Below are 27,835 nucleotides of genomic sequence, written 5' to 3'. Positions count from 1 at the left end.
AAAGATCTATTTGCTTGGAAATTTTCCGACAAATCTGACAACCCGATTTGGAGTTATTGCCCCTGAAATAATCATTTTTATTCAATTTCTCAGTTTTTATGCCACCGCCATAGCAGAGGGGGCATTAAGTTTTACCCTTGTCCGTCTGTACGTCCATCCTTCAGTCCATACGTATGTCCCGAAATTGGTTTCTGTTCTCTAACTTAAGTTTGCCTCAACCAAATGTTATGAAACTTATACACAATACTAATTACCACAAAACACAGATCATATTTGAATTTTGGTGGCATAACTTTTACCATTCTAGAGTTATGCCCTTTACAAATGGAAAATTGCTGAATTTATCGTTTCCGTTCTCTAACTTTAGTTTGCCTCAACCAAATGTTATGAAACTTATACACAATGCTTATTACCACAAAACACAGATCAAGTTTGAATTTTGGTGGCGTCACTTTAACGGTTCTAGAGTTATGCCCCTTTACAAATGGAAAAATTTCTGAATTTTTCGTTTCCGTTCTCAAACTTTAGTTTGCCTCAACCAAATGTTATGAAACTTATATACAATGCTTATTACCACGAAACACAGATCAAGGTTGAATTTGGGTAGCGTCACTTTTACCGTTCTTGAGTTATGTCCCTTTATAATGTTATATGCAAGCGGGGGCATCATCTGTGTCCCATGGACACATTTCCCATTTATTGGTTATCTTAAAAACTATCTTAAATGAAGAGAAATTTTAAAAAGCAAAAATATTCAACAAAGTAAGATTTACCAGTAAGTCTATTTCTGAATTTTCTAATGAATCCTTTATAGTCTTATTGCCCTTGAAAGACTTTTATTTTTTATTTTTTTAGTGTTTTTTTTCAGAAACTAGGATAGATAAATAGAAACTTTATACAGCAAAAATATTCAGCAAAGTAATACCTACAAATAAATCAACATGTCAGAAATTGTCAATTAAACCATTGTAGGAGTACCCTTGAAAAGACAATTTTTTCTATTTTTATGCCCCAGCGGTAGCGGAGGGAGCATTAAGTTTTACCCTTGTCCGTCCATACGTACGTACGTCCCAAAATTGGTTTCCGTTCTCTAACTTTAGTTTGCCTCAACCAAATGTTATGAAACTTATACACAATGCTTATTACCACAAAACACAGATCAAGATTGAATTTTGGTGGCATCACTTTAACCGTTCTAGAGTTATGCCCCTTTACAAATGGAAAATTGCTGAATTTATCGTTTCCGTTCTCTAACTTTAGTTTGCCTCAACCAAATGTTATGAAACTTATACACAATGCTTATTACCACAAAACACAGATCAAGTTTGAATTTTGGGGGCATCACTTTAATGGTTCTAGAGTTATGCCCCTTTACAAATGGAAAAATTGCTGAATTTTTTGTTTCCGTTCTCTAACTTTAGTTTGCCTCAACCAAATGTTATGAAACTTATATACAATGCTTATGACCACGAAACACAGATCAAGGTTGAATTTTGGTGGCGTCACTTTAACTGTTCTAGAGTTATGCCCCTTTAGAAATGGAAAAATTGCAAAATTTTTATTTTCTTCTAAATATCAAGTAATTTTTAAAATTGGAGTTATCTTCCTTTGTCCATGATTATAGTTGAATACAATCAATGATTTATGCAATGCAATGTTTAATTTTGACTTCCACTGATAAAACACAGATCAAGTTGAATTTGGGTAGCGTCACTTTAACCGTTCTTCAGTTATGTCCCTTTATAACTATATGATATGCAAGTGGGGGCATCATCTGTGTCCACATGTGGACACTATCCACATTTATTTATATATAAACTATGAAAGATAGAAACTATAATCAAGCAAAAATGTTCAGCAAAGGAAGACCTACAAATAAGTCAGCATGACCGAAATGGTTAATTAATCCCTTATAGCAGTTATTGCCATTGGAAGATGATTTTTTTCCATTTTCTTTAGTTTTTTGCAGAAACTATGATAGAGAGAAACTTTATATTGCAATAATGTTCAGCAAAATAAGACCTACAAATATGTCAACATGATCGAAATTTTCAATTAAAAAACCCTTATTGGAGTTATTACCCTTGAAAGATGATTTTTACAGTTTTTTGCAGAAACTATGATTGAAAGAAAATTTAAATGGGATTTTTAAACACACATTAATATACATTAAACAGTAAAATCATCATGGATGTATTAAAGACCTACACAAAAAAATCTAGGTGAGCAATTCAGAAGAATTATAATATTTTTCAGAATATTGTTGATCATTGATCTACAGTACATTTCAGGGTGTGCTTGTTATAACTTGCCTTAAACAAGTTTTGAGGAAAGGATTGTTAACTAACATGAATAATATGAAATAAACTCATCATAGATACTAGGATTAAAATTTTGTATGCCAGACACGTGTTTTGTCCACAAAAACTCATCAGTGAACCAAAAAGTTAAAAAGGCTAAATAAAGTACAAAGTTGAAGAGCACTGAGGACCCAAAATTCAAAGAGATGGAACCTCTTGCACTTAGAATTACTTACTATCGAGATGTGTATTTGACTTGTTTTTGAAAGCTACCCTTTATTTCCTGTTTGATCAGCAATTATATATGTGATATATGACAACTTGGCAACTTAACTTGGTTTTTGCATATAAAATAAAAATATATATTGATTACATTTAATCATATCTTCATCAATAATTCAGGAATTTTAACAAACTTTACAATTATCATTTTGATTACATTTGAGTTTCCATTGGAACCAAATTTTTTCTGGTGTTTACAGATAATCAAATACTGTGTGTTCACTTAATTTGAAAATGATCAGAACAATAATCACCTGATTGTGTGTGCAAAACTTTTAACAATCACTGGTAATCAATAAGTAAGAAATTAGGTGTTACTTATATTGATAATTTGATTGATTGGTGTTTAACACCACTTTCAGCACTATTGTCTATTTTGTGTCCATCAGTTTTTATTGTTGGAGGAAACTGGAGAGAACCACGGCCTTCGGCAGGGAAACGTGTTACTTAAATTTTCCTGCAGTAGACTTGAAAGGCTTTCCCCTGTCACCTGGTATACTTATTAAATGACTTTAATTATTCAAATGTCTAGTTTTACACTCTTCATGCCAACTACAAAACAAGTAACCTTTGTCAACACATGAAATCAAAAGTTGAATTTGCTTTTTTTTCTACAATGTATAAGAAAGCTCTGATTTTGACAATTCAAAACAATTATGAACTTATTTAAATCTTCTTTATCATTTTAATTCTCAAATTATCTTAAACTCTTTTTTTAGTTTTTGAAACAAGGATCCTTGAATTTAGGTATCCCACAAAATTCCTTTTTTCTATTATTCACAAAAATTGATACCCATGAATTAAAATAAATTCATTGTTGCATAAAAAACTCATCAAAGCTACCAGGATTATAATTTTGTATGGCAGACATGGGTTTCGTCTTCAAACTAGTCATCAGTGATGCTCAAATCAAAAAAGTTAAAAGGCCAAATAAAGTACGAAGTTGAAGAGCATAGAGACCCAAAATTTCAAAAGGTCAAAGAAAGTTTTAAGTTTAGAGAAAAATCATGCATATGTTAGGGTTGTAAATAGGAATTGACTTCTTTTTGCATGTTGTTGATTGGAAGGAAAAACTGCAATATAAGGTACAAAGATAAATTTCATTTACAAATCAAGACCAACAAATTATAAATACCGTTATTTGCTACATAATACTCAAAATGTCAGATGCAAATGATGAAAGAAAACCTTGCTGTTGCAGGATGGAACAGTTATTTTACATACAGTTAGAAGGGGTCACTACATGAGAACACTGCACCCTCCTTGTGCCATGGGATATACTTTACACATACCATTGCTAGCTGTGGATGAGATGGGAAGGATTATTCTCTATTGCCATGAGAAGTTCCCTATTGATCCAAAGGTAACAATATAGAAGTAAGAATGCTAGTTGCCAGTATTTATGTTAACATTAGGCCAGTTAAAATGAATTACAAAATTTCATTCCCTTCAACCTCTGAAAAATTATGCGAGACTTTTTTTCAGCTCATCTGACCCACAGGGTCAAATGAGCTATTCTCATCACTTGGCATTCATCTTCTGTAATCATCATGGTCCTTTGTCCTATAACTTTTTAAAAATATTTTCCTCTGAACCTACTGGGCAAATTTGGACCAAAATTGTCTGCAGTCATCATTGGGGTATGTAGTTTAAAAATCTGTCTTGTGATTTTGTCTGATGGCTAAAAATAGAACATAAGGGGTAAATTCAAGGTTTGTCCATTATCTTTAAAAAGTGCTATAAACATGACAGATAGATAAAATCTGACAGGGGCAGAAATGTTCAGAATGTTGATTGATTGATTGGTGTTTAACGCCAATTTCAGCACTATCATGCTAGTTCATGGCGGTCAGTTTTTATTGGTGGAGGAAGCCTGAGTGCCCGGAGAAAAACACAGACCTTTGGTAGGAAAACTGACAATCTAGTAAATTAAGATTGGAGTCAAGTGCACCTACCACGTGCGGGATTCGAACTCACAACCTCAGTGTTGACAGGCTAGTGATACAGTAGTATATAGTAGTGTAGGTAAAATTCGACAGGTGCAGAAATGTTCGAGAATGTTGAGATCTACCTACTGTCCATTTACATCAAAACTGTCAGACAACTTGATGATAATATTATCAGCAAGATGAAATTTACAAATAAGTTGATATTTCCGACATCATCATCTTTTAAGAGTTAATGTCCTTAAATGAGGATTTTTACCAATTTTTTGTGTTATTGCCTATTAATTTTAATGTACGATAGATGCAAAATTGATCAGCAAGATGAGATCTCAAAATAAGTCAACATGCCGGAAATCTTCAGTCGACTCCTTATTTGAGTTATTGCCCTAATTGACTATTTTTACTATTTTTTGTGTTTTTGCCTATTTTGAAAATTATAATAGATAAATAGAAACTACTCTCTTTTTGGGAGGTATTGCCCTTTAATGACTATTTTTACCATTTTTTGCCTATTATCTTCAAAACAATGATAGATAGATAAAAACTTTAAATAGCAAAAATGATCTGCAAGACAAGTTATAGAAAAGTCAACATGTCAGTTCCTTAAATATAATTTTTACCAATTTATTTAGTTATTGACTAATATTTTGAGATAGGAACTACTCCTTTTTGGAGTATAATTTCTTAATGATTGTGAAAAGTGACTAAGTGTCTACCATGTAGGTTAGAGGAGGAATAATAAAGAAACTGAAGAAAATAAAATTCTTAAAATCAGGATTATAATTTTGAATACTTGTGTTATTACAACATTCTTGATCTAATATAAAGAAGTGTTTAATTAGGATATATGTATATCATGAAAAATTGAATAAAAAGTTAATACTGTGGATATAATAAACTCTAGTGATAAAGGGAAAAATATTGGTAAGATATTCCAAAAAATCTTAAAATGACAATTATAATTTTAAATGTGTTATTACAAAATTGTGGATCTAATATGGAAAAGTTGCATCTGTTTTAATAATAGTATATATCATGGAAAATGAAATAAAATGTGAATACCATGGATATAGTCAAATATAGTGTTATATTCCAAAATGATTCATTAAATTAGGATAATATTTTTTATTATTTCAAAAAGTGAAACTCGAATACTGGATGGGATATTAAATTAATGTGTAAATAAATAAATAGATAAAATAGTTCATTCATAACTATTATTTTGATATTTCACAAGTACATAAACACTGTGGACAAAGCTAGTGCCAATGGGCTTTGAACAAATAGTTTAAATAAGGGAATGCACACGTTAATTTGTTCTGAGATGTTTAAACATTTATTTATCTTGGAAATTTATGGAATGATTATCACATTGAAATGAGTAAAAAAAAAGTTTTTGAGTCATCTCCCTTTAGTCAACAAGATTAAAGGTATTTCAACAATATATAAAAAATCCATTTGGCTATGAAAGCAATAAAGAAACAAATTGAAAAGCAATATAAGAAAAACAATTACTGTATCTTGATTATAAGTGTTTCTCTCCACCTATGACTAATTTTTGAATTGCTAAAAAAATGTAAAATTTAAGTTTTTGAATTATTGTGGCAGGAAACTTTTTGCTTCAATCATAAACTAGTTTAAATTGTTTGCATGTAATGTTAATTAACCAACAACCATCTCAGTAACACCATGGCTGTCATTGGTTATATAGAGAAAAAATAATTGTGAAAGAATAAGAAACAGTGGTCAAGTATTGCGATAGGATCCTGGGAGATCTGGTATAGGATTGTGAAGGAAATCTTATCAAGAAGACACATGCAAATCAATAGATAATCTTATTTATTGAATTTTAATGAAAAATTTTGAAAAAATAAAACTGTCTGTCAGAATGGTTCATTATTATGATCAGGTGCTCTTTTCACAAGAAATCATAAGACAAAAGTTAATCATAAGTTATATAAAATGTTCATGACTTACAAGTATTTTTTCTTGTAAGATTTTTTGTGAATTGAATCACAGTTATCGTATAAAATCAGATGTTAGATTATCACTGTTTTTAAAAAACTATTCAAGGCAGATTGCTCTTCAACATTTCAATGAATGTAAATAAACATGATTTTTTTAATTATATGAATAACAAACAACAACAACAACATAAACAACAACAATACTTTATTAAGTCTCCCAAACGAAGTTTGGGAAGACTTATTGTTTTTGCTCAGTTCTTATTATTATTATTATTCTTCTTCCTCTTCCTCTTCCGCCGCTTTTAAATTTGAACTTGTCCGCACCCGTTCTCCAAAACCGCTTGTCAGATTAACTTAGGATTTCACAATATGTTAGACTAACATGTCTAGTGGTGCAATCAGGGTTTTGTTTGTGCAATGGGGTTTACAAAGGGGTATTTTGAGTGGCAAAAAGAAAAGAGGGTTTTACTATAGAACCCTATGGGATTTTATTTTTTAAAATTTTCAAATGATTATAAATTGAAAACCGTTTGTGATAGACACAATCTTTTTAATTGAAAATGTTCTAAATGATAAAACCCATTAAATGAAATACAGGGTTAGTCCCCAGGGGTCACCCCCACCCCCTGCCATTTAAGAAAGTTCTAATACCTTGTAAGTGGTCAAGATCCCCACCCCTAAACCATATATATTCTGGTTTGTCATGCTAAGATGGTTTGAATGATATACAGGGTTAGTCCCCAGGGGTCATCCCGACCCCCTGCCATTTGAGAAAGTTCTAATATCTTGTAAATGATCGAGATCCCCACCCCTAAACCATATATATTCTGGTTTGTCATGCTAAGATGGTTTGAATGATATACAGGGTTAGTCCCCAGGGGTCATCCCGACCCCCTGCCATTTGAGAAAGTTATAATATCTTGTAATTGGTCGAGATCCCCACCCCTAAACCATATATATTCTGGTTTGTCATGATAAAGCACATGAAATGAAATACAGGGTTAGTCCCCAGGGGTCACCCCCACCCCATGCCATTTAAGAAAGTTCTAATATCTTGTAAGTGGTCAAGATCCCAACCCCTAAACCATATATATTCTGGTTTGTCATGCTAAGATGGTTTGAATGATATACAGGGTTAGTCCCCTGGGGTCATCCCAACCCCCTGCCATTTGAGAAAGTTATAATATCTTGTAAATGGTCGAGATCCCCACCCCTAAACCATATATATTCTGGTTTGTCATGATTAAGCAAATCAAATGAAATACAGGGTTAGTCCCCAGGGGTCACCCCCACCCTATGCCATTTAAGAAAGTTCTAATATCTTGTAAGTGGTCAGGATCCCAAACCCCTAAACCATATATATTCTGGTTTGTCATGCTAAGATGGTTTGAATGATATACAGGGTTAGTCCCCAGGAGTCGTCCCGACCCCCTGCCATTTGAGAAAGTTCTTATATCTTGTAAATGGTTGAGATCCCCACCCCTAAACCATATATATTCTGGTTTGTCATTCCAAGATGATTTGAATGATATACAGGGTTAGTCCCCAGGCATCACTAATGCATATAACTTTACTGGACCAAAACAATTTTCACTGGACTTTGCCCAAAGGCGACCCTGGGAATTACGAATTATGGGAGCTTCGTTTGGGAGACTTCGTAACAGCATCCTGTTACAATCATTTCTTGTTTTAAGAGGGTTACACAGTTAGCTATATAACTAATCTTCCCTGAGGCCCTCATCATAAAAAATCAAACAAAATGCAAACATATGCATTGCATACATTAGTATAAAAAGACAAGTATGATAATAATGTTCAATACAACTTGATAAAGTGTTATGAAAAAATAAACGTGATGACATAATCAGTTTTCAATATTTTTTTATACAGCTAGGTTGATTTCAATAAATGATCTGTTATTTTGTATTTGAAAGAATTAACATTTGTAATATTTCTTAACGGTATGACGTGAATGACTAAATAACTGTTCTCTGAACAATGTCTTTTTATATTAATGTTCCAAATGGCTTTCAAATTATTTTGAAGTAGCTTAATCAGAAAATGGGTCAAAATAGGAATATTTGTATACATTTGTATTTTTAATGTGAAAGATCTGGTACCACTTTTTGAGGTTGTGAAAGATCCAGTGTTGCTTTTTTATGTAATTGGTTCAGAAAATGATTGGACTTCCATGTGTGGTTCAATGCCATTTGGTCTGGTTTTTTTATAAGACCATGCCAACCTGTCTGTGGTGTCGTAAAGCAATTACTGTATGTCAGTTGGTCTGTCAACATTTTTATACGACTGCAAAAAATGACCGCAAAAAATTTGCATTCGTATATTGCTATCATGTCGTCTTTGTCTGAAAACATTTGGTTTCTGGACAATTATTTTAGTTTAAGTGTATGGATCTCTATGAAATTTAATCAAAAGGTTCAATACCACAAAAGGAAGGTTGAGATTGTTTTTGGGGGTGATGGTCCCAACCGTTAAAAATAAGGGGCCAAAAAGGGGCCCAAAACAAACATTTTTCTGGTTTCAGGACAAAAACTTGTGTATAAGTATTTTGATTGCTCTGAAATTGTAGCACAAGGTTCAATACCACAAGTAGTAGGTTGGGATTCATTTTGGGGGTAATTGCCCAAACCGTTCAGGAATTAGAGGCCAAAAAGGGGCTAAAACAAGCATTTTTCTAGTTTTCAGACAGGATGTCTCTTAAATTGTACCACATTTTACAAAGAGAAAATTTCTTCAAATATTTTTTTTTTGGGGGGTGGGGTGGGTTAAAAAAAAATTGGGGGGGGGATCTATTTTTTTTCCTCAAGATTTAAGAAATATCAATTTTCCCTAAAAAAAATTGGAGGTCACCATTAATATTGCTAATTTTTTGTATATAGTCTGAAAACAGATTTACTAAGTATTGGGCAACAGCACAGTGTATTGCACAACAGCAAGAAATCTGGCATGTGAAAATTGGGGGAAAATGTGGTAGATAGTTAGTTTTTCTTTATGTGCTAGGATTTCAACAACAATTTATATTATGATATTTTGTGGAATTCAAGATTGATTCCAAAAGTAAAATTTTCAAATAGAAATAGTCTGCACTTTGGTCGGGGTTGTTGTCTCTTTGACATATTCCCCATTTCCATTCTCAATTTTATTGAATAAAAAATCACACAAATTTGAAGAAATTCTTTCTGTTCTTTGATTTGATCAAATTAAATTAAGTGTATTTTGTTAATCTTAATTGATTATTGGTGTCCAAATTGCAGTAAAAAATTGATTTTTGTCTCGCCTTGACGGAGTCAAAAAGCGAGACATAGGTATGCTGTTTTCGGTGTCGGCGGCGGCAGCGTCAACAATGTATTAGTTTGTGATTAGGTCTAGTTCATGGTGAACCACTAGTGGTAGGTCAATGATATTTGGTATGCAGTTGTATTAGCATTGACACATCTCATTACCATGGAGATTATTTTGCCCCGCCCCCTCAGTCAAGGTCTATTGACTTTGAAACTTTGCTTAGTTTACATGTATTAGTTTGTGATTAGGTCAGTTTATTGGGAACCACTAGTGGTAGGTCAATAATATTTGGTATGCAGTTGTATAAGCATTGGCACATCTCATTACCATGGAGATTATTTTGCCCCGCCCCCTCAGTCAAGGTCTATTGACTTTGAAACTTTGCTTAGTTTACATGTATTAGTTTGTGATTAGGTCAGTTTATGGGGAACCACTAGTGGTAGGTCAATGATATTTGGTATGCAGTTGTATAAGCATTGGCATATCTCATTTCCATGGAGATTATTTGGCCTCACCCCCTCATTCATGGTCTATTGACTTCGAAACTTTTGCTTAGTTTTCATGTTTTAGTTTGTGATTAGGTCAGTTTAAGGGGAACTGTTAGTGGTAGGTCAATGATGATTGGTATGCAGTTGTATAATCATTAGCACATCTCATTTCCATGGAGAATATTTGGTCCTTACCCCTCAGTCATGGTTTATTGACTTTGAAACTTTTGCTTAGTTTTCATGTTTTAGTTTGTGATTAGGTCAGTTTAAGGGGAACTGTTAGTGGTAGGTCAATGATAATTGGTATGCAGTTGTATAATCATTAGCACATCTCATTTCCATGGAGAATATTTGGTCCTTACCCCTCAGTCATGGTTTATTGACTTTGAAACTTTTGCTTAGTTTACATGTATTAGTTTGTGATTAGGTCAGTTTAAGATGAACCACTAATGTTAAGTCAATGATATTCAGTATGCAAATGTATTGGCATTTGCAAGTTTCATTTCCATGGAGATTATATAACCCCACCCACTAATTATGGTTCATTGACTTTGAAACTTTTACATAGTTTACAAGTTACTGTTTGTGTTTAGGTTTGTTTAAAGGGAACGACTTATGAAAAGTCAATGGTATTTAGTTTGTAGTTGTATTAGCATTGGCACATCTCATTTCCATGGAGATTGTTTAGCCCTGTACCTTCAGTCATGGTTCATTGACTTTGAATATTTGCATAACTTACATGTTAAAGTATTGCTATTTTAATTTCAACATTTGCATAATCAAAATAACAAATAGGCGAGACATATCTCTGTGTTAACAGTTTATTTATAAAAACAAACAAAAAACCGTCTTTTTGTGTAAGAATTTATATGCAATTCAGAATTACTTCCTGGTGTCAAAATGCTGCCATTTTTTAAATGACTGTCCAAATTGTCTAAACAATTTCATGAAAAAATTTTTATATACATTTGTATAAATAGATCATATCCAGAAATAAATCCTGTTTTAAATTTGTTATGTTTAAACAATTCAATGCCATGCAATGTCTTACTAGCAGCGATGGAAACAATGAATGATATGATTAAAACAAAGTGCTTCCTTTATTGTCCCCTGTGCAACGTGTTGCGGGGGGACATAGAAATACTGGGCGTCCGTCCTACGGTCTTGTTAGTGCTCTTACTTTTACAATTCTTGCCAAATTTTTTTGAAATTCATATCATAGGTTTATATCAGCAATGTCTTGGACAAGTTCGAAAATCAGTGCTGATCAATGAATTTTAAAAGAGTTATGCCCCTTGGAATCATTAAGTATATTGGAAATTGCATTGCATTTGCTCTCAAGTCTGCATTTCTCCAAGATATTTATAAAAAAAAACAATTTTTTAAGTTGTTGCCCTTGGACAAATAAAATATGTGCAGCGTGGGATACATTGGAACTCTGTTCTTTATTGTATTTGATATGCCAGGCTAACTCATTAAAGTTCAAGCAGACAAATAGTGTTAACAGTTTGCAGAATCACTACATCCTGACATATGATTTTGACTTAAAGTTGGACAGCGTTAACTGTTATTACTAGCGCTGACTGCTTAGCGTAAATGAATTGACTACCCCTTTAGAAAAAAATACATTTTTTTAAGATACATACCATGAGGAAAAAAAACCTTATGGTAACTTATTAAGGTCTTTCCTTTTCCAAAAGGGAAAGACCTCACTGTATTTCTTCTGATTATTAAGGTCTTTCCTTTTCCAAAAGGGAAAGACCTTACTGTATTTCTTCTGATTATTATTCTTTTTGTTCCGAAAAACTTTGACAAAATTTCCCTCCATAACCGTAAGCCATGTCGCTTTCAGGTTCACACTTTGTATCGGTGTCACAAATACCTATCCGGAACTCACCCTGTGAGTCATAAAATTTTGTAGGTCCGGAATTTTATCTGCCCGAAACCTAAAAACCTTGTTATCATTCAAACACTGTAACCGTGATAGGTAGAAAAAAAACTGAAGGGTGAAATTCGATCAGGACCAGACCCTGGTTCTTCGTTACATTTGGATCGAAAAGATTCAACGACTCATTGGTAGGGTTATACCCCTTTGAAAATTAACCAATGTCAGTTGGCCACTAAAACTCAGAAACCGTAAGTTGTAGCCACCTAGGATCTTCACCAATGATCATCAATTCATGTGACGTTGAAAATGCCTCAAAGTCAAATTTGTATGTTGACCTTGACCTTTGACCTAACACCTTGTTATGGGATAATCTCAGAAACCATTATACTTACAGAAGTTTTGAATAGTGGGAAATGTTTGGGTCATTAAGGCGCAACTTTGTTACATTTTGACCGAAGAGATTTGACCTTTCTGTAAGGGGCATAAACCCTGTTTTAGGTTTCTGACAAGACAAAAATCAGCTTTTACTATATTACCAAAGGTCCTAGACCCATGGGGTCTTCAGCAATGACATTGAGGACTAATGACCTTGACAAAGGTCAAAGGTCAATGTCATGTCCCAGATAGCAAATTATGTGTTTATGACCTTATTTAAATGATTTTAAGTGTGTTTTAAAGCTTTTTAAGGTTGACCTTGACCTTTGACCTTACAACTTTTTAGCTCACCTGGCCCGTCGTCGTCATCCGTCGTCGTTAGCTTTTTACAAAAATCTTCTTCTCTGAAACCACTGGGCCAAATTTGACCAAACTTGGCCATAATCATCATTAGGGTATCTAATTTAAAAAATGTGTCCGATGACCCCGCCAACCAACCAAGATGGCCACCATGGCTAAAAATAGAACATAGGGGTAAAATGTAGATATTGGCTTATATCTCTGAAACCAAAGCATTTAGAGTAAATCTGACAAAGGGTAAAACTGATTATCAGGTCAAGATCTATCTGCCCTGAAATTTTCAGACAAATCTGACAACCTGTTGTTGGGTTGCTGCCCCTGAATTGGTAATTTTAAGGAAATTTTGCAGTTTTTGGTTTTTATCTTGAATATTATTATAGATAGAGATAAACTTTAAACAGCAATAATGTTCAGCAAAGTAAGATCTACAAATAAGTTATCATGACAAAAATTGTCCGTCGACCCCTTTAGGAGTTATTGCCCTTAAAAGTCAAATTTTAACAATTTTTTGTAAATTTTTGTAATCTTTTACAAAAATCTTATTCTCGGAAACTACTGAGACAAATTTAACCATACTTGGCCATAATCATTATTAGGGTATCTAGTTTAAAAAATTTGTCCGATGATCCCGCCTTCCAACCATCATGGCAGACTTGGTTAAAAATAAAACATAGGGGTAAAATGCAGTTTTTAACTGGATTTTCGAAGGAAATATCGGTTATTCAAATGGTTATATACGGCGGGCGACTGGGCAGCTCTGGCGGCTGCCAAACATAGTCCGCACAATAACATGAAAACGCTTTAACAAATGTTTTTCAAATTTAAATATGTTGTTTCCTGGGACTTAATGAAGGTCTCTATTAATTTTCAAGATTTTAGTATTTCTCCTTTGTGAGTTATCTTCATTTTTAATATCCAAAAGTAGAATTTTTAAATATTTTACTGTTGTTATCTTTTTATGATTTGTCTTATCTCAGAATAAAAATTGGAGTGACAGATTTATTTGAAAATTATCTATTTCCTAAGTGGTAATGATTATAAGCTATATCATTAGACATTTTGAAGATTATTACATTGTTAATTATGTTAGAGTACTATGTTAAACAACCATAGTTCTGTTCAATTAGATATTATAAATATTTCAGCATATGATAATGATTTTTTTTTTTTTAAACTTGTAAACAGGCAAGATCCCCACCCTGAAACCATATATATTCTTGTATGTTACAATAAAACAAATCAAATGAAATAAAAGTCAAGTCCCCTGGGGTCATCCCCACCTTTCTGTTTAAGAACTTGTAAATGGTTGAGATCCCCACCCCTAAACCATATATATTCTTGTATGGGACAATAAAACTAATCAAATGAAATATAGGGGAAGTCCATTGGGGTAACCCCTCCCCCCCTTTTTTTGATAACTTGTAAACGGTCAAGATTCCCACCCAGAAACCATATATATTCATGTATGGGACAATAAAATAAAGCAAATTAAATTGAGGGGAAGTCCCCTGGGGTAACCCCTACTCTCCTTTTTTTTGAAAACTTGTAAACGGTCAAGATCTCCGCCCCTTAACCATATATATCCTTGTATGGGACAAAAAAACAAATCCTATGAAATAAAGGGCAGGTCCCCTTGGAAAATTAATCAGTTTGTGTGTGTTATATTTGAACATAAATTAAATATATATAGGGTTCTTTCAAGTGCTGAATCTGAACTTGTTTTTAATTAGATAATAATCTATTTTTATTATGAGATAAAGTTTTTGACATTGATAGATAAGTTGCAGATCTGTATTATTTTTTGACACATGAAAGAAACAATATTAGCAACTATTAATTAAATTTGATTATAATATGGAAATAGATATTACATCATATCTGATTTTAGAGAAGTATTTTGCTGGTTTTTTACTGGTTTATGATAATAAGTTTGAGTTATTTGTTTTGAAAAGTGATGTGTTTAATTGATAGATATAAAATCATATCTAATTTTAGAGATTTATGAGTGGTTAAGTCATATCTAATTTTAGAGAATTATTTTGGTGTTTTGTTACTGGTTCATGGAAATAAATTTGAGTTTTATCTTGTAAACGGTTGAGATCCCCACCCCTGAACCATATATATTCTTGTATGGGACAATAAAACAAATCAAACAAAATATTGGGGAAGTCCCCGGGACCACCCCCACCCCCCTTCTTTTTGAAAACTTGTAAACGATCAAGATCCCCACCCTGAAACCATATATATTCTTGTATGGGACAAGTCGTCGTTAGCTTTTTACAAAAATCTTCTTCTCTGAAACCACTGGGCCAAATTTGACCAAACTTGGCCATAATCATCATTAGGGTATCTAATTTAAAAAATGTGTCCGATGACCCCGCCAACCAACCAAGATGGCCACCATGGCTAAAAATAGAACATAGGGGTAAAATGTGAATATTGGCTTATATCTCTGAAACCAAAGCATTTAGAGTAAATCTGACAAAGGGTAAAACTGATTATCAGGTCAAGATCTATCTGCCCTGAAATTTTCAGACAAATCTGACAACCTGTTGTTGGGTTGCTGCCCCTGAATTGGTAATTTTAAGGAAATTTTGCAGTTTTTGGTTTTTATCTTGAATATTATTATAGATAGAGATAAACTTTAAACAGCAATAATGTTCAGCAAAGTAAGATCTACAAATAAGTTATCATGACAAAAATTGTCCGTCGACCCCTTTAGGAGTTATTGCCCTTAATAGTCAAATTTTAACAATTTTTTGTAAATTTTTGTAATCTTTTACAAAAATCTTATTCTCGGAAACTACTGAGACAAATTTAACCATACTTGGCCATAATCATTATTAGGGTATCTAGTTTAAAAAATTTGTCCGATGATCCCGCCTTCCAACCATCATGGCAGACTTGGTTAAAAATAAAACATAGGGGTAAAATGCAGTTTTTAACTGGATTTTCGAAGGAAATATCGGTTATTCAAATGGTTATATACGGCGGGCGACTGGGCAGCTCTGGCGGCTGCCAAACATAGTCCGCACAATAACATGAAAACGCTTTAACAAATGTTTTTCAAATTTAAATATGTTGTTTCCTGGGACTTAATGAAGGTCTCTATTAATTTTCAAGATTTTAGTATTTCTCCTTTGTGAGTTATCTTCATTTTTAATATCCAAAAGTAGAATTTTTAAATATTTTACTGTTGTTATCTTTTTATGATTTGTCTTATCTCAGAATAAAAATTGGAGTGACAGATTTATTTGAAAATTATCTATTTCCTAAGTGGTAATGATTATAAGCTATATCATTAGACATTTTGAAGATTATTACATTGTTAATTATGTTAGAGTACTATGTTAAACAACCATAGTTCTGTTCAATTAGATATTATAAATATTTCAGCATATGATAATGATTTTTTTTTTTTTAAACTTGTAAACAGGCAAGATCCCCACCCTGAAACCATATATATTCTTGTATGTTACAATAAAACAAATCAAATGAAATAAAAGTCAAGTCCCCTGGGGTCATCCCCACCTTTCTGTTTAAGAACTTGTAAATGGTTGAGATCCCCACCCCTAAACCATATATATTCTTGTATGGGACAATAAAACTAATCAAATGAAATATAGGGGAAGTCCATTGGGGTAACCCCTCCCCCCCTTTTTTTGATAACTTGTAAACGGTCAAGATTCCCACCCAGAAACCATATATATTCATGTATGGGACAATAAAATAAAGCAAATTAAATTGAGGGGAAGTCCCCTGGGGTAACCCCTACTCTCCTTTTTTTTGAAAACTTGTAAACGGTCAAGATCTCCGCCCCTTAACCATATATATCCTTGTATGGGACAAAAAAACAAATCCTATGAAATAAAGGGCAGGTCCCCTTGGAAAATTAATCCGTTTGTGTGTGTTATATTTGAACATAAATTAAATATATATAGGGTTCTTTCAAGTGCTGAATCTGAACTTGTTTTTAATTAGATAATAATCTATTTTTATTATGAGATAAAGTTTTTGACATTGATAGATAAGTTGCAGATCTGTATTATTTTTTGACACATGAAAGAAACAATATTAGCAACTATTAATTAAATTTGATTATAATATGGAAATAGATATTACATCATATCTGATTTTAGAGAAGTATTTTGCTGGTTTTTTACTGGTTTATGATAATAAGTTTGAGTTATTTGTTTTGAAAAGTGATGTGTTTAATTGATAGATATAAAATCATATCTAATTTTAGAGATTTATGAGTGGTTAAGTCATATCTAATTTTAGAGAATTATTTTGGTGTTTTGTTACTGGTTCATGGAAATAAATTTGAGTTTTATCTTGTAAACGGTTGAGATCCCCACCCCTGAACCATATATATTCTTGTATGGGACAATAAAACAAATCAAACAAAATATTGGGGAAGTCCCCGGGACCACCCCCACCCCCCTTCTTTTTGAAAACTTGTAAACGATCAAGATCCCCACCCTGAAACCATATATATTCTTGTATGGGACAATAAAACAAATCAAATGAAATATAAGGCGAGTCCCCTGGGGTCACCCCCACCCCATCCTGTTTGAGAACTTGTAAACGGTCGAGATCCCCACCCCTAAACCATATATATTCTTGTATGGGACAATAACACTAATCAAATGAAATATAGGGGAAGTCCAGGGGGTCACCCCCACCCCCCCTTCTTTTTGATAACTTGTAAACGGTCGAGATCCCCACCCCTGAACCATATATATTCTTGTATGGGTCAATAAAACAAATCAAATGAAATATTGGGAAAGTCCATGGGGGAAACCCCCACCCCTTTCTTTTTGATAACTTGTAAACGGTCGAGATCTCCACCCCTGAACTATATATATTCTTGAATGGGACATTAAAACAAATCAAATGAAATTGAGGGGAAGTCCCCTGGGGTAACCCCCACCCCCCTTCTTTTTGAAAACTTGTAAATAGTCAAGAACCCCACCCTGAAACCATATATATTCTTGTATGGGACAATAAAACTAATCAAATGAAGTAAAAGGCGAGTCCCCTGGGGTCACCCCAACCCCCTCCTGTTTGAGTACTTGTAAGCGGTCGACATCCCCACCCCTAAACCATATATATTCTTGTATGGGTATAACACAAATCAAATGAAAATATAAGGGAAGTCCATTGGGGTCACCCCCACCCCCTTCTTTTTGAGAACTTGTTAACGGTCAAGATCCCCAACCCGAAACCATATATATTCTTGTATGGGACAATAAATCAAATCAAATGAAACATAGAAGAAGTCCATGGGGGTAACCCCCACCCCCCTTCTTTTTGATAACTTGTAAACAGTTGAGATCCCCACCCCTAAACCATATATATTCTTGAATAGGACAATAAAACAAATCAAATGAAATTGAGGGGAAGTCCCCTGGGGAAACCCCCACCCCCTGTTTTTTTTGGAAAACTTGAAAACGGTCAAGATCCCCAGCCCGAAACCATATATTTTCTTGTATCGGACAATAAAACAAATCAAATCAAATATAAGGTGAGTCCCCTTGGGTCACCCCCACCCCCCTCCTGTTTGAGAACTTGTAAACGGTCGAGATCCTTATCCTTAAACCATATATATTCTTGTATGGGACAATAAAACAAATCAAATGAAATTGAGGGAAAGTCCCCTGGGGTAACCCCCACCCCCTTCTCTTTGAAAACTTGTAAATGGTCAAGATCCCCACCCCCAAACCATATATATTCTTGTATGGGACAATAAATCAAATCAAATGAAATATAAAATGCTTCGCTGGGCGCAGCTTGATACGACCGCAGAGGTCGAACCCTGAACAGTTGGGGCAAGTATGGACACAACATTCAAGCTTGATACAGCTCTGAATTTGAATTGTGATTAAATATTTGACACAGCATAGGTTTCTGACAAAAAAGAATGTGGTCTAAGAACTTCAATTTTTTTAATTTACCTATTATGGTCCAATGTCCAAAATCAAAATACATGGTTAGATTCAGCATATCAAAGAACCCCATATATTCAATATTTGTTGAAATCAAACAAAGTTTAATTTTGGACCCCAACTTGGACAAACTTGAAAACTGGTCCCATAATCAAAAATCTAAACACATGTTTAGATTCAGCATATCAAAGTACCCCAAGAATTCAATTTTTGTTAAAATCAAACTAAGTTTAATTTTGGACCCTTTGGACCTTAATGTAGACCAATTTAAAAAACGGGACCCAAAATTAAAAATCTAAAAACACGGTTAGATTTGGCATATCAAAGAACCCCAATAATTCAATTTTTGATGAAATCAAACAAAGTTTAATTTTGGACCCTTTTGACCTCAATATGAACAAATTTGATAGCAGGCCCACAAAATAAAAAATCTAAATACATGGTAAGATTCAGCATATCAAAGAAGCCCATATATTCAATTTTTGTTGAAATCAAACAAAGTTTAATTTTGGACCCCAATTTGGACCAACTTGAAAACTGGGCCAAAAATCTAAAATCTAAATACATGTTTAGATTCAGCATATCAAAGAACCCCATATATTCAATTTTTGTTGAAATCAAACAAAGTTTAATTTTGGACCCCAACTTGGACCAACTTGAAAGCTGGTCCCATAATCAAATATCTAAACACATGTTTAGATTCAGCATATCAAAGAACCCCAAAAATTCAATTTTTGTTAAAATCAAACTAAGTTTAATTTTGGACCCTTTGGACCTTAATGTAGATCAATTTAAAAAACGGGACCCAAAATTAAAAATCTAAATACACGGTTAGATTTGGCATATCAAAGAACCCCAATAATTAAATGTTTGATGAAATCAAACAAAGTTTAATTTTGGACCCTTTTGACCTCAATATGAACCAATTTGATAGCGGGCCCACAAATAAAAAATCTAAATACATGGTAAGATTCAGCATATCAAAGAACCCCATATATTCAATTTTTGTTGAAATCAAACAAAGTTTAATTTTGGACCCCAATTTGGACCAACTTGAAAACTGGGCCAAAAATCTAAAATCTAAATACATGTTTAGATTCAGCATATCAAAGAACCCCATATATTCAATTTTTGTTGAAATCAAACAAAGTTTAATTTTGGACCCCAACTTGGACCAACTTGAAAACTGGGCCCATAATCAAAAATCTAAACACATGTTTAGATTCAGCATATCAAAGAACCCCAAGAATTCAATTTTTGTTAAAATCAAACTAAGTTTAATTTTGGACCCTTTGGACCTTAATGTAGACCAATTTAAAAACGGGACCCAAAATTAAAAATCTAAATACACGGTTAGATTTGGCATATCAAAGAACCCCAATAATTCAATTTTTGATGAAATCAAACAAAGTTTAATTTTGGACCCTTTTGACCTCAATATGAACCAATTTGATAGCGGGTCCACAAATAAAAAATCTAAATACATGGTTAGATTCAGCATATCAAAGAACCCCAAGAATTCAATTTTTGATGAAATCAAACAAAGTTTAATTTTGGACCCTTTTGACCTCAATGTGGACAAAGTTGATAATGGGGCCCAAAAATCAAAAATCTAAATACATGGTTAGATTCAGCATATCAAATAACCCCATATATTCAATTTTTGTTGAAATCAAACAAAGTTTAATTTTGGACCCCGATTTGGACCAACTTGAAAACTGGGCCCATAATCAAAAATCTAAAAAAATGTTTAGATTCAGCATATCAAAGTACCCTAAAAATTCAATTTTTGTTAAAATCAAACTAAGTTTAATTTTGGACCCTTTTGACCTTAATGTAGACCAATTTGAAAACGGAACCAAAAATTAAGAATCTAAATACACGGTTAGATTCGGCATATCAAAGAACCCCAATAATTCAATTTTTGATGAAATCAAACAAAGTTAAATTTTGGACCCTTTGGACCTCAATGTGGACCAATTTAAAAACGGGGCCCAAAATCCAAAAACTTAATACACGGTTAGATTCAGCATATTAAAGAACCCCAAGAATTCAAGAATAAAACCCCATTGAAATTGATCAAGAAAACAGCAATTTATAAGAAGTATCTTCTTTTGCACAATACTGTGCAATTGAATATTTCTTGCTATTGTGCAATACTGTACAATTGACAATTTCTTGCTATTGCGCAATATTGTGCTATTGGATATTTCTTGCTATTGCGCAATACTGTGCAATTGAAGATTTCTTGCTATTGCGCAATACTGTGCAATTGAAGATTTCTTGCAATTGTGCAATACTGTGCAATTGAAAATTTCTTGCTATTGCACAATACTTATTATATAATAATTTACACATCCTGTTTGGTGTGTATCTCCTACCATATCATTATTATTTGCTTTTAAATATTAATCAGAAATAACCAACTTAAAATGGAAAATTTTAAAAGAAAAAAAAAAGGAAAAAAAGAAAAAAAAAATCCCCCCCCCCCAAATTTTTTGAACCCCCTTATGATTCATCACCCCCAAACTCAATCCCAGCCTTCCCTTTGTGGTATGGTACCTTGCAGTACAATTTCAGAGAGATCCATACACTTGAACACAAGTTATTGTCTGGAAACTAGAAAAATGCTTATTTTTGGCCCCTTTTTGGCCCCCAATTCCTAAACGTTTCGGGCAATTACCCCCAAACTCAATTCCAGCTTTCCCTTTGTGATATGGAACCTTGTAGTACAATTTCAGAAATATCCAAACACTTACACACAAGTTATTGTCATGAAACTAGAAAAATGCTTGTTTTTTGCCCCTTTTTTGGCCCCTAATTCCTAAAATTTTGAGGCAATTACCCCCAAAATCAATTACAGCCTTCCCTTTGTGATATGGAACCTTGTGGTACAATGTCAGAGAGATCCATACACTTACACACAAGTTATTGTCTGGAAGTTACAAAAATGCTTATTTTTGGCCCCTAATTCCTTAACTGTTGGTACCATAACCCCCAAAATCAATCCCCACCTTCCTTTCGTGGTATTGAACCTTATGGTAAAATTTCATGGAGATCCATTCACTTAAACTAAAGTTAGAGTGCGAAAACCAATGTGTCTTCGGACGACGCCAGACGACGACGACAACGACGCCAACGTCATACCAATATACGACCAAAAAATTTTCAATTTTTGCGGTCGTATAATAAGGTGAGTCCCCTTGAGTCACCCCACCCCTCTCCTGTTTAAGAACTTGTAAACGGTTGAGCTTTTTATTATTAATAAGATAATACCACATTGAGGTCCAAAGGGTCCTAAATTAAACTTTTGTTTAATTTCATCAAATATTGAATTCTTTGGTTCTTTGATATGCTGATTCTAACAATGTTTGAGTGTTAAATCATATCTAATTTTAGAGAACTTAGTCATCACTGGTTGTTGTTATTATATTATTGATTATAATTTGAAAAATTGCATCATATCTTATTTTAGAGAACTATTTATCCAGTTTGAGTTATTTCCATTTGCACAGAAAATATTATGGATAAAATTAACCTGTGTTTCATTTCAACATAAATTAAATATATATATAGGGTTCTTTCAAATGCTGAATCTAAACTCTATTTAAATATTAGATTTTGAGGCCCAGTTTTCAAGTTGGTCCAAATCAGGGTCCAAAATTAAACTTTGTTTGATTCAACAAAAATTGAATTTATGGGGTTCTTTGAAATGCTGAATCTAACCATGTATTGAGAGATTTTGGATTGTGGGCTCCTTTATCAAATTGGTCGACATTGAGGTCCAAAGGGTCCTAGATTAAAGTTTTGTCTGATTTCATCAAAAATTGAATTCTTGGGGTTCTTTGATATGCTGATTCTAATATGTACTTAGATTTTGGATATTGGACCATAATAGGTATTTAAATGTCCAATTTCAAATATATCAGTTCTTTGACTACATTCATTTTGTGTCACAAACCTATGATGTGTCAAATATTCAATCACAATCCAAATTCAGAGCTGTTTTAAGTTTAAATGTAGTGTCCATACTTGCTCAACTGTTCAGGGTTCGACCTCTGCAGGAAAATCCGGTTTGCTGTCTGTCTGACAGCCTCTTGTTGGTTTATATCTCTGAAACTAAAGCATTTAGAGCAAATCTGACAGGTGGCAAAAATGTTCATCAGATTTAGATTTATCTGCCCTGAAATTTTCAGATGAATCCAACAACCTGTTGTTGGGTTGCTGCCCCTGAGTTAGTAATTTTACAAAAATTTTGCAGTTTTTTGTTATTATCTGAGATCTCATTATAATATCTGATATCTAATACTATTAATTAGGATTTTAACCTTATTTTACATGATTTCCAAAGCATCAGTAAATACAGGTGAGCTACACAGGCTCTTGAGAGCCTCTTGTTATTGGATATTTCAAAAAACGATTATACTTACAGAAAAAATAAATAGTGAAAAATGTTTGGGTCATAAAGGCGCATATTTTTTACATTTTGACCCAAGAGATTTGACCTATCAGTAAGGGGCATAACACCCGTTAACTGTTTCTGAAAAGACAAAATTAGCTTTAACTCTTGAACCAAAGGTCCTAGACCTATGGGTCTTTTGCAATGACATCGTGGACCAATGACCTTTTTCAAGGTCATAAGGTCAAAAATCAAGGTCATGTCTGAAATAGCGGATTATGTGTTTTTTGTTATATTTTAAGGGTTTTATGTGTGTATTAGAGCTTTTCAATGCATTCTACGCCTATTGAAACATATATTTTACATTTCAAAAAGGAAAGACCTCTCAATTGTTCAAGAACAATTGACATTTTAATTACATTTGTATTTATAACTGAGTGAGACGTGATGTGTCCACAAGATAAGCGTTTTCTGTTATGCATACATCCCCAGGCAAGCAAATCTTGTGATCAGGAGTAGTTCACAACTGATAAAATTACAGACTAACCTAGAAAATAGACCCCACCACATTTGAGGTACATACGTTAACATTTTCACCACCTAGTTGGGTACTATGATGTATATCAATGTACACACATTCAATGTTTTACCATGCAAGGTCCCTAAACCACCTCTCACTTTGCACATTCACAAATGCATACCTGTCAACTGACCCGTATCCTGTGGGTGACACCCATAAATTTCACCCCTCACCAGGGATTTTTGAAATTCCCGCCAGGTCGTTAAATAACCCAGGAATTCAGAAAATGACCTATTTTCACCCGGATTCTTGAGCCTTTAGACTGATTTCATAAGTGGTTTTCCTTTGAAATACTGGCAAATTCGTAATTCTTCCTGGACAGGAAGTTCAACTAGCTGTGTTAACTGTCAATTAAGTGACCCATTAAGTGCATGGCTTCGCTTGACATCAATTACCTTCGTGTAAGGTCATAAATAATTTGTGTATTTCAAAGTTGTTTGACAAAAAATTTGAGATTACTCCCACTTTTTTGTCACCTTTTACAATATACTCCTTAAATTTATGCCTTTTTTGTAAAAAAATTAAATCTAAGGCAAATCGAATGCAAATACATATTAGAATATTGCTTTCTATTTTTTTTTTCTACCTTAGAACAATTAAAAAATTAATATTTTGAAAATTATTTTTTTCATCTCTACTTCCTTTAAATGCTTAGATTTTTTAATATATTCAAAAATCAACTATTTACAAGGAATACCGACCGTGCAAGGGCTGTATAGCCAGTCAAGGTTGTTAAAAACTTCCATATATATATATATATATACAAGGAATAAAAAGCGAAGCTGTACTTATTGATGCACACTGAGACATGTGGCTTGTGAATTGATTTAAAACTATGAATGAGACAAGTAGAGGGAGTATAGCTTGACTTGAATTGGTATAATATAATATTATTAATTCGTATTTTTTAACTAATTTGATTCGTTTAGAGATAGTCACATGTTAAACTATATTTTCGAAGGTAGAGAGAAAACGGCGGATAGCAAAAAGCATATTGCACAGCAAAAAGCATATTGCACGGTTATTTTTAGAATATCTAAAAACCGATATACTTTGTGACGTCATGTAATGAATTTCATGATATTGTTAAAAGTTTTATAAAAAAAATATCTATGATCGATTATTTGAAGAAAAAAAATCTTCATATACATAAGATGTAAAAAAGTAAATGAAATAACAACTTATATGTTATTGTCTAGGAGACAATATGATATCTATAAAATTCCAACAAAATCAAAAAATCAAATCAGGATTTTGATACAAATATGATCGGAAATTAATAATATAACAATTATAGCCTATTGATGAGGTCAATACAGGATATATCGACCCAAAGAAGTATATCGACCTCGGACTTCGTCCTCAGTCAATATACTTCTTTCAGGTCAATATATCCTTGTATCGACCTCATACAAAGGCTATAATTGTATAATACAGTAATAATTCAATGTTTTTATAGATGCAATGAAAAAATAAAATTGAAGTTTTAAATGATTTTCAGTAAATACTTAACCATGTGAACATGTTTTGGAAACTGTTCGATTTAAAATATAAAAAAAAGTCCCCTTTGTATTTAAATTCAGCTGAAAAAAATTTTGTTCGCGTTATGACCTGAGATTTTCTTGTTCAATGCAGGTCATGACCTGCATTTTCATTTTTATACGACCGCAAAAAATTTTTGTGGTCGTATATTGGTATGACGTTGGCGTCGTCGTCGTCCAAAGACACATTGGTTTTCGCACTCTAACTTTAGTTTAAGTGAATGGATCTTTATGAAATTTTACCATAAGGTTCAATACCACAAAAGGAAGGTTGGGATTGATTTTGGGGGTTATGGTACCAACAGTTAAGGAATTAGGGGCCAAAAATAAGCATTTTTGTAACTTCCAGACATAACTTGTGTGTAAGTGTATGGATCTCTCTGACATTGTACCACAGGGTTCCATATCACAAAGGGAATGCTGGGATTGATTTCGAGGGTAATTGCCTCAAAGTTTTAGGAATTAGGGGCCAAAAAAGGGGAAAAAAACAAGCATTTTTCTAGTTTCATGACAATAACTTGTGTGTAAGTTTATGGATCTTTCTGATATTGTACTACAAGGTTCCATATCACAAAGGAAAAGCTTGAATGAAGTTTAGGGGTAATTGCCCAAAACGTTTAGGAATAAGGGGCCAAAAATAAGCATTTTTCTAGTTTCCAGACAATAACTTTTGTTCAAGTGTATGGATCTCTCTGAAATTGTACTGCAAGGTACCATACCACAAAAGGAAGGGCTGGGATTTATTTTGGGGGTAATTGCCTCGAAATTTTAGGAATTAGGGGCCAAAAAGGGGCAAAAATCAAGCATTTTTCTAGTTTTAGGATATTAACTTGTGTGTAAATGTATGGATCTTTATGAAATTGTACTACAAGGTACCATATCACAAAGGGAATGCTGGGGTTGATTTTGGGGGTAATTGCCTCAAAATTTTAGGAACTAGGGGCCAAAAAAGGGGTTAAAAACAAGCATTTTTCTAGTTTCATGACAATAACTTGTGTGTAAGTGTATGGATCTTTCTGAAAATGTACTACAAGGTTCCATATCACAAAGGGAAAGCTGGAATTGAGTTTGGGGGTAATTGTCCAAAATGTTTAGGAATAAGGGGCCAAAAAGGGCAAAAAATAAGCATTTTTCTAGTTTCCAGACAATAACTTGTGTTCAAGTGTATGGATCTCTCTGAAATTGTACTGCAAGGTACCATACCATATTTATATAGGAATTAGGGGCCAAAAAGGGGCAAAAAACAAGCATTTTTCTAGTTTCAGGACAATAACTTGTGTGTAAGTGTATGGATCTTTATGAAATTGTACTACAAGGTTCCATATCACAAAGGGAAAGCTGGGTTTGAGTTTTGGGGTAATTGCCCTAAATGTTTAGGAATTTGGGGCCAAAAAGGGGAAAAAAAACAAGCATTTTTCTAGTTTCCAGACAATAACTTGTGTTCAAGTGTACGGATCTCTCTGAAATTGTACTGCAAGGTACCATACCATAAAGGGAAGACTTAGAGTTTGGGGGTGATGAATCATAAGGGGTTCAAAAAGTTTGGGGGGAGGGATTTTTTTTTTCCTTTTTTTTTCCTTAAAATTTTCCATTTTAAATAGGTTATTTCTGATTTACATGTAAAAGCAAATAATAATGATATGGTTTGAATAGGTCAATAAATAATTTATAAGTTCTTAAACCACATTCATTCTGTGTCAGAAACCTATGCTGTGTCAAATATTTAATCACAATCCAAATTCAGTGTGTATCAAGCTTGAATGTTGTGTCCATACTTGCCCCAACTGTTCAGGGTTCGACCTCTGCGGTCGTATCAAGCTGCGCCCAGCGGAGCATTTTATAAGGTATGCAAATGCATTTAACATTATAGATACAGAGATACTTTTTTTGGGAGTAAAGATTGTATTCATGCAATCAAAACCCTTATGTGGCTGACTGTTTGGGAGTAAAGATTGCATTCATGCAATCAAAACCCTTGTGTGGATGACTTGATAGTTATCAATTTTCCAAACTTTATCACTACTTTTGAGATACACAAAATATAGTGCATTGATCATAACATTCTATACATCTAATTCATGAACATTTCCAGAAATTTATCAATGAAATATACGCTCAGATATTTAAGTTACAAAATGATGTTATACTTGTCAAGAAAATTACATGACTTGTGCAAGGTGCAGGAATCTGATATCTGTTCTAAAAATATCAATGATGTCATTTTTAAATTCTTTTAAAATTGGAGTTATCTTCCTTTGTCCATAATTGTAGTTGAATCAACTACAACCAATGCTTTATACAATGCAATGTTTAATTTTACTTCCCACTGATAAATTAAAGCAATCTTTACCCTTCAGTGCTTACAAGCACTTTGATTGGACAAGTTAGGTTCCAGGTGACCTTATTATCTTGATTGTCAAGTTATGTTTGCCTCATAAGTAAAAGCATGTCTTAATATGTG

General features: G+C 33.3%; 1 protein-coding gene across 2 annotated transcripts in view; it reads left to right on the top strand.

Moving 5' to 3' along the window:
- The window catches only part of LOC127718864 (neurobeachin-like protein 1), a 406,320-nt gene that overhangs the window by 360,209 nt on the left and 18,276 nt on the right, over window positions 1-27,835 (top strand). For both annotated transcript variants that reach the window (XM_052224913.1, XM_052224914.1), the window contains one exon: window positions 3,784-3,945. In XM_052224913.1, coding sequence (XP_052080873.1) covers window positions 3,784-3,945 — 162 coding nt within the window. The remainder of the gene's footprint in view (window positions 1-3,783; window positions 3,946-27,835) is intronic.

Source organism: Mytilus californianus, unplaced genomic scaffold (genome assembly GCF_021869535.1).
Source record: "Mytilus californianus isolate M0D057914Y unplaced genomic scaffold, xbMytCali1.0.p SCAF_10, whole genome shotgun sequence".
NCBI lineage: Eukaryota > Metazoa > Mollusca > Bivalvia > Mytilida > Mytilidae > Mytilus > Mytilus californianus.
The sequence above is the reverse complement of the archived record's forward strand: the minus strand, read 5'-3'. Positions and strand labels throughout refer to the sequence as shown.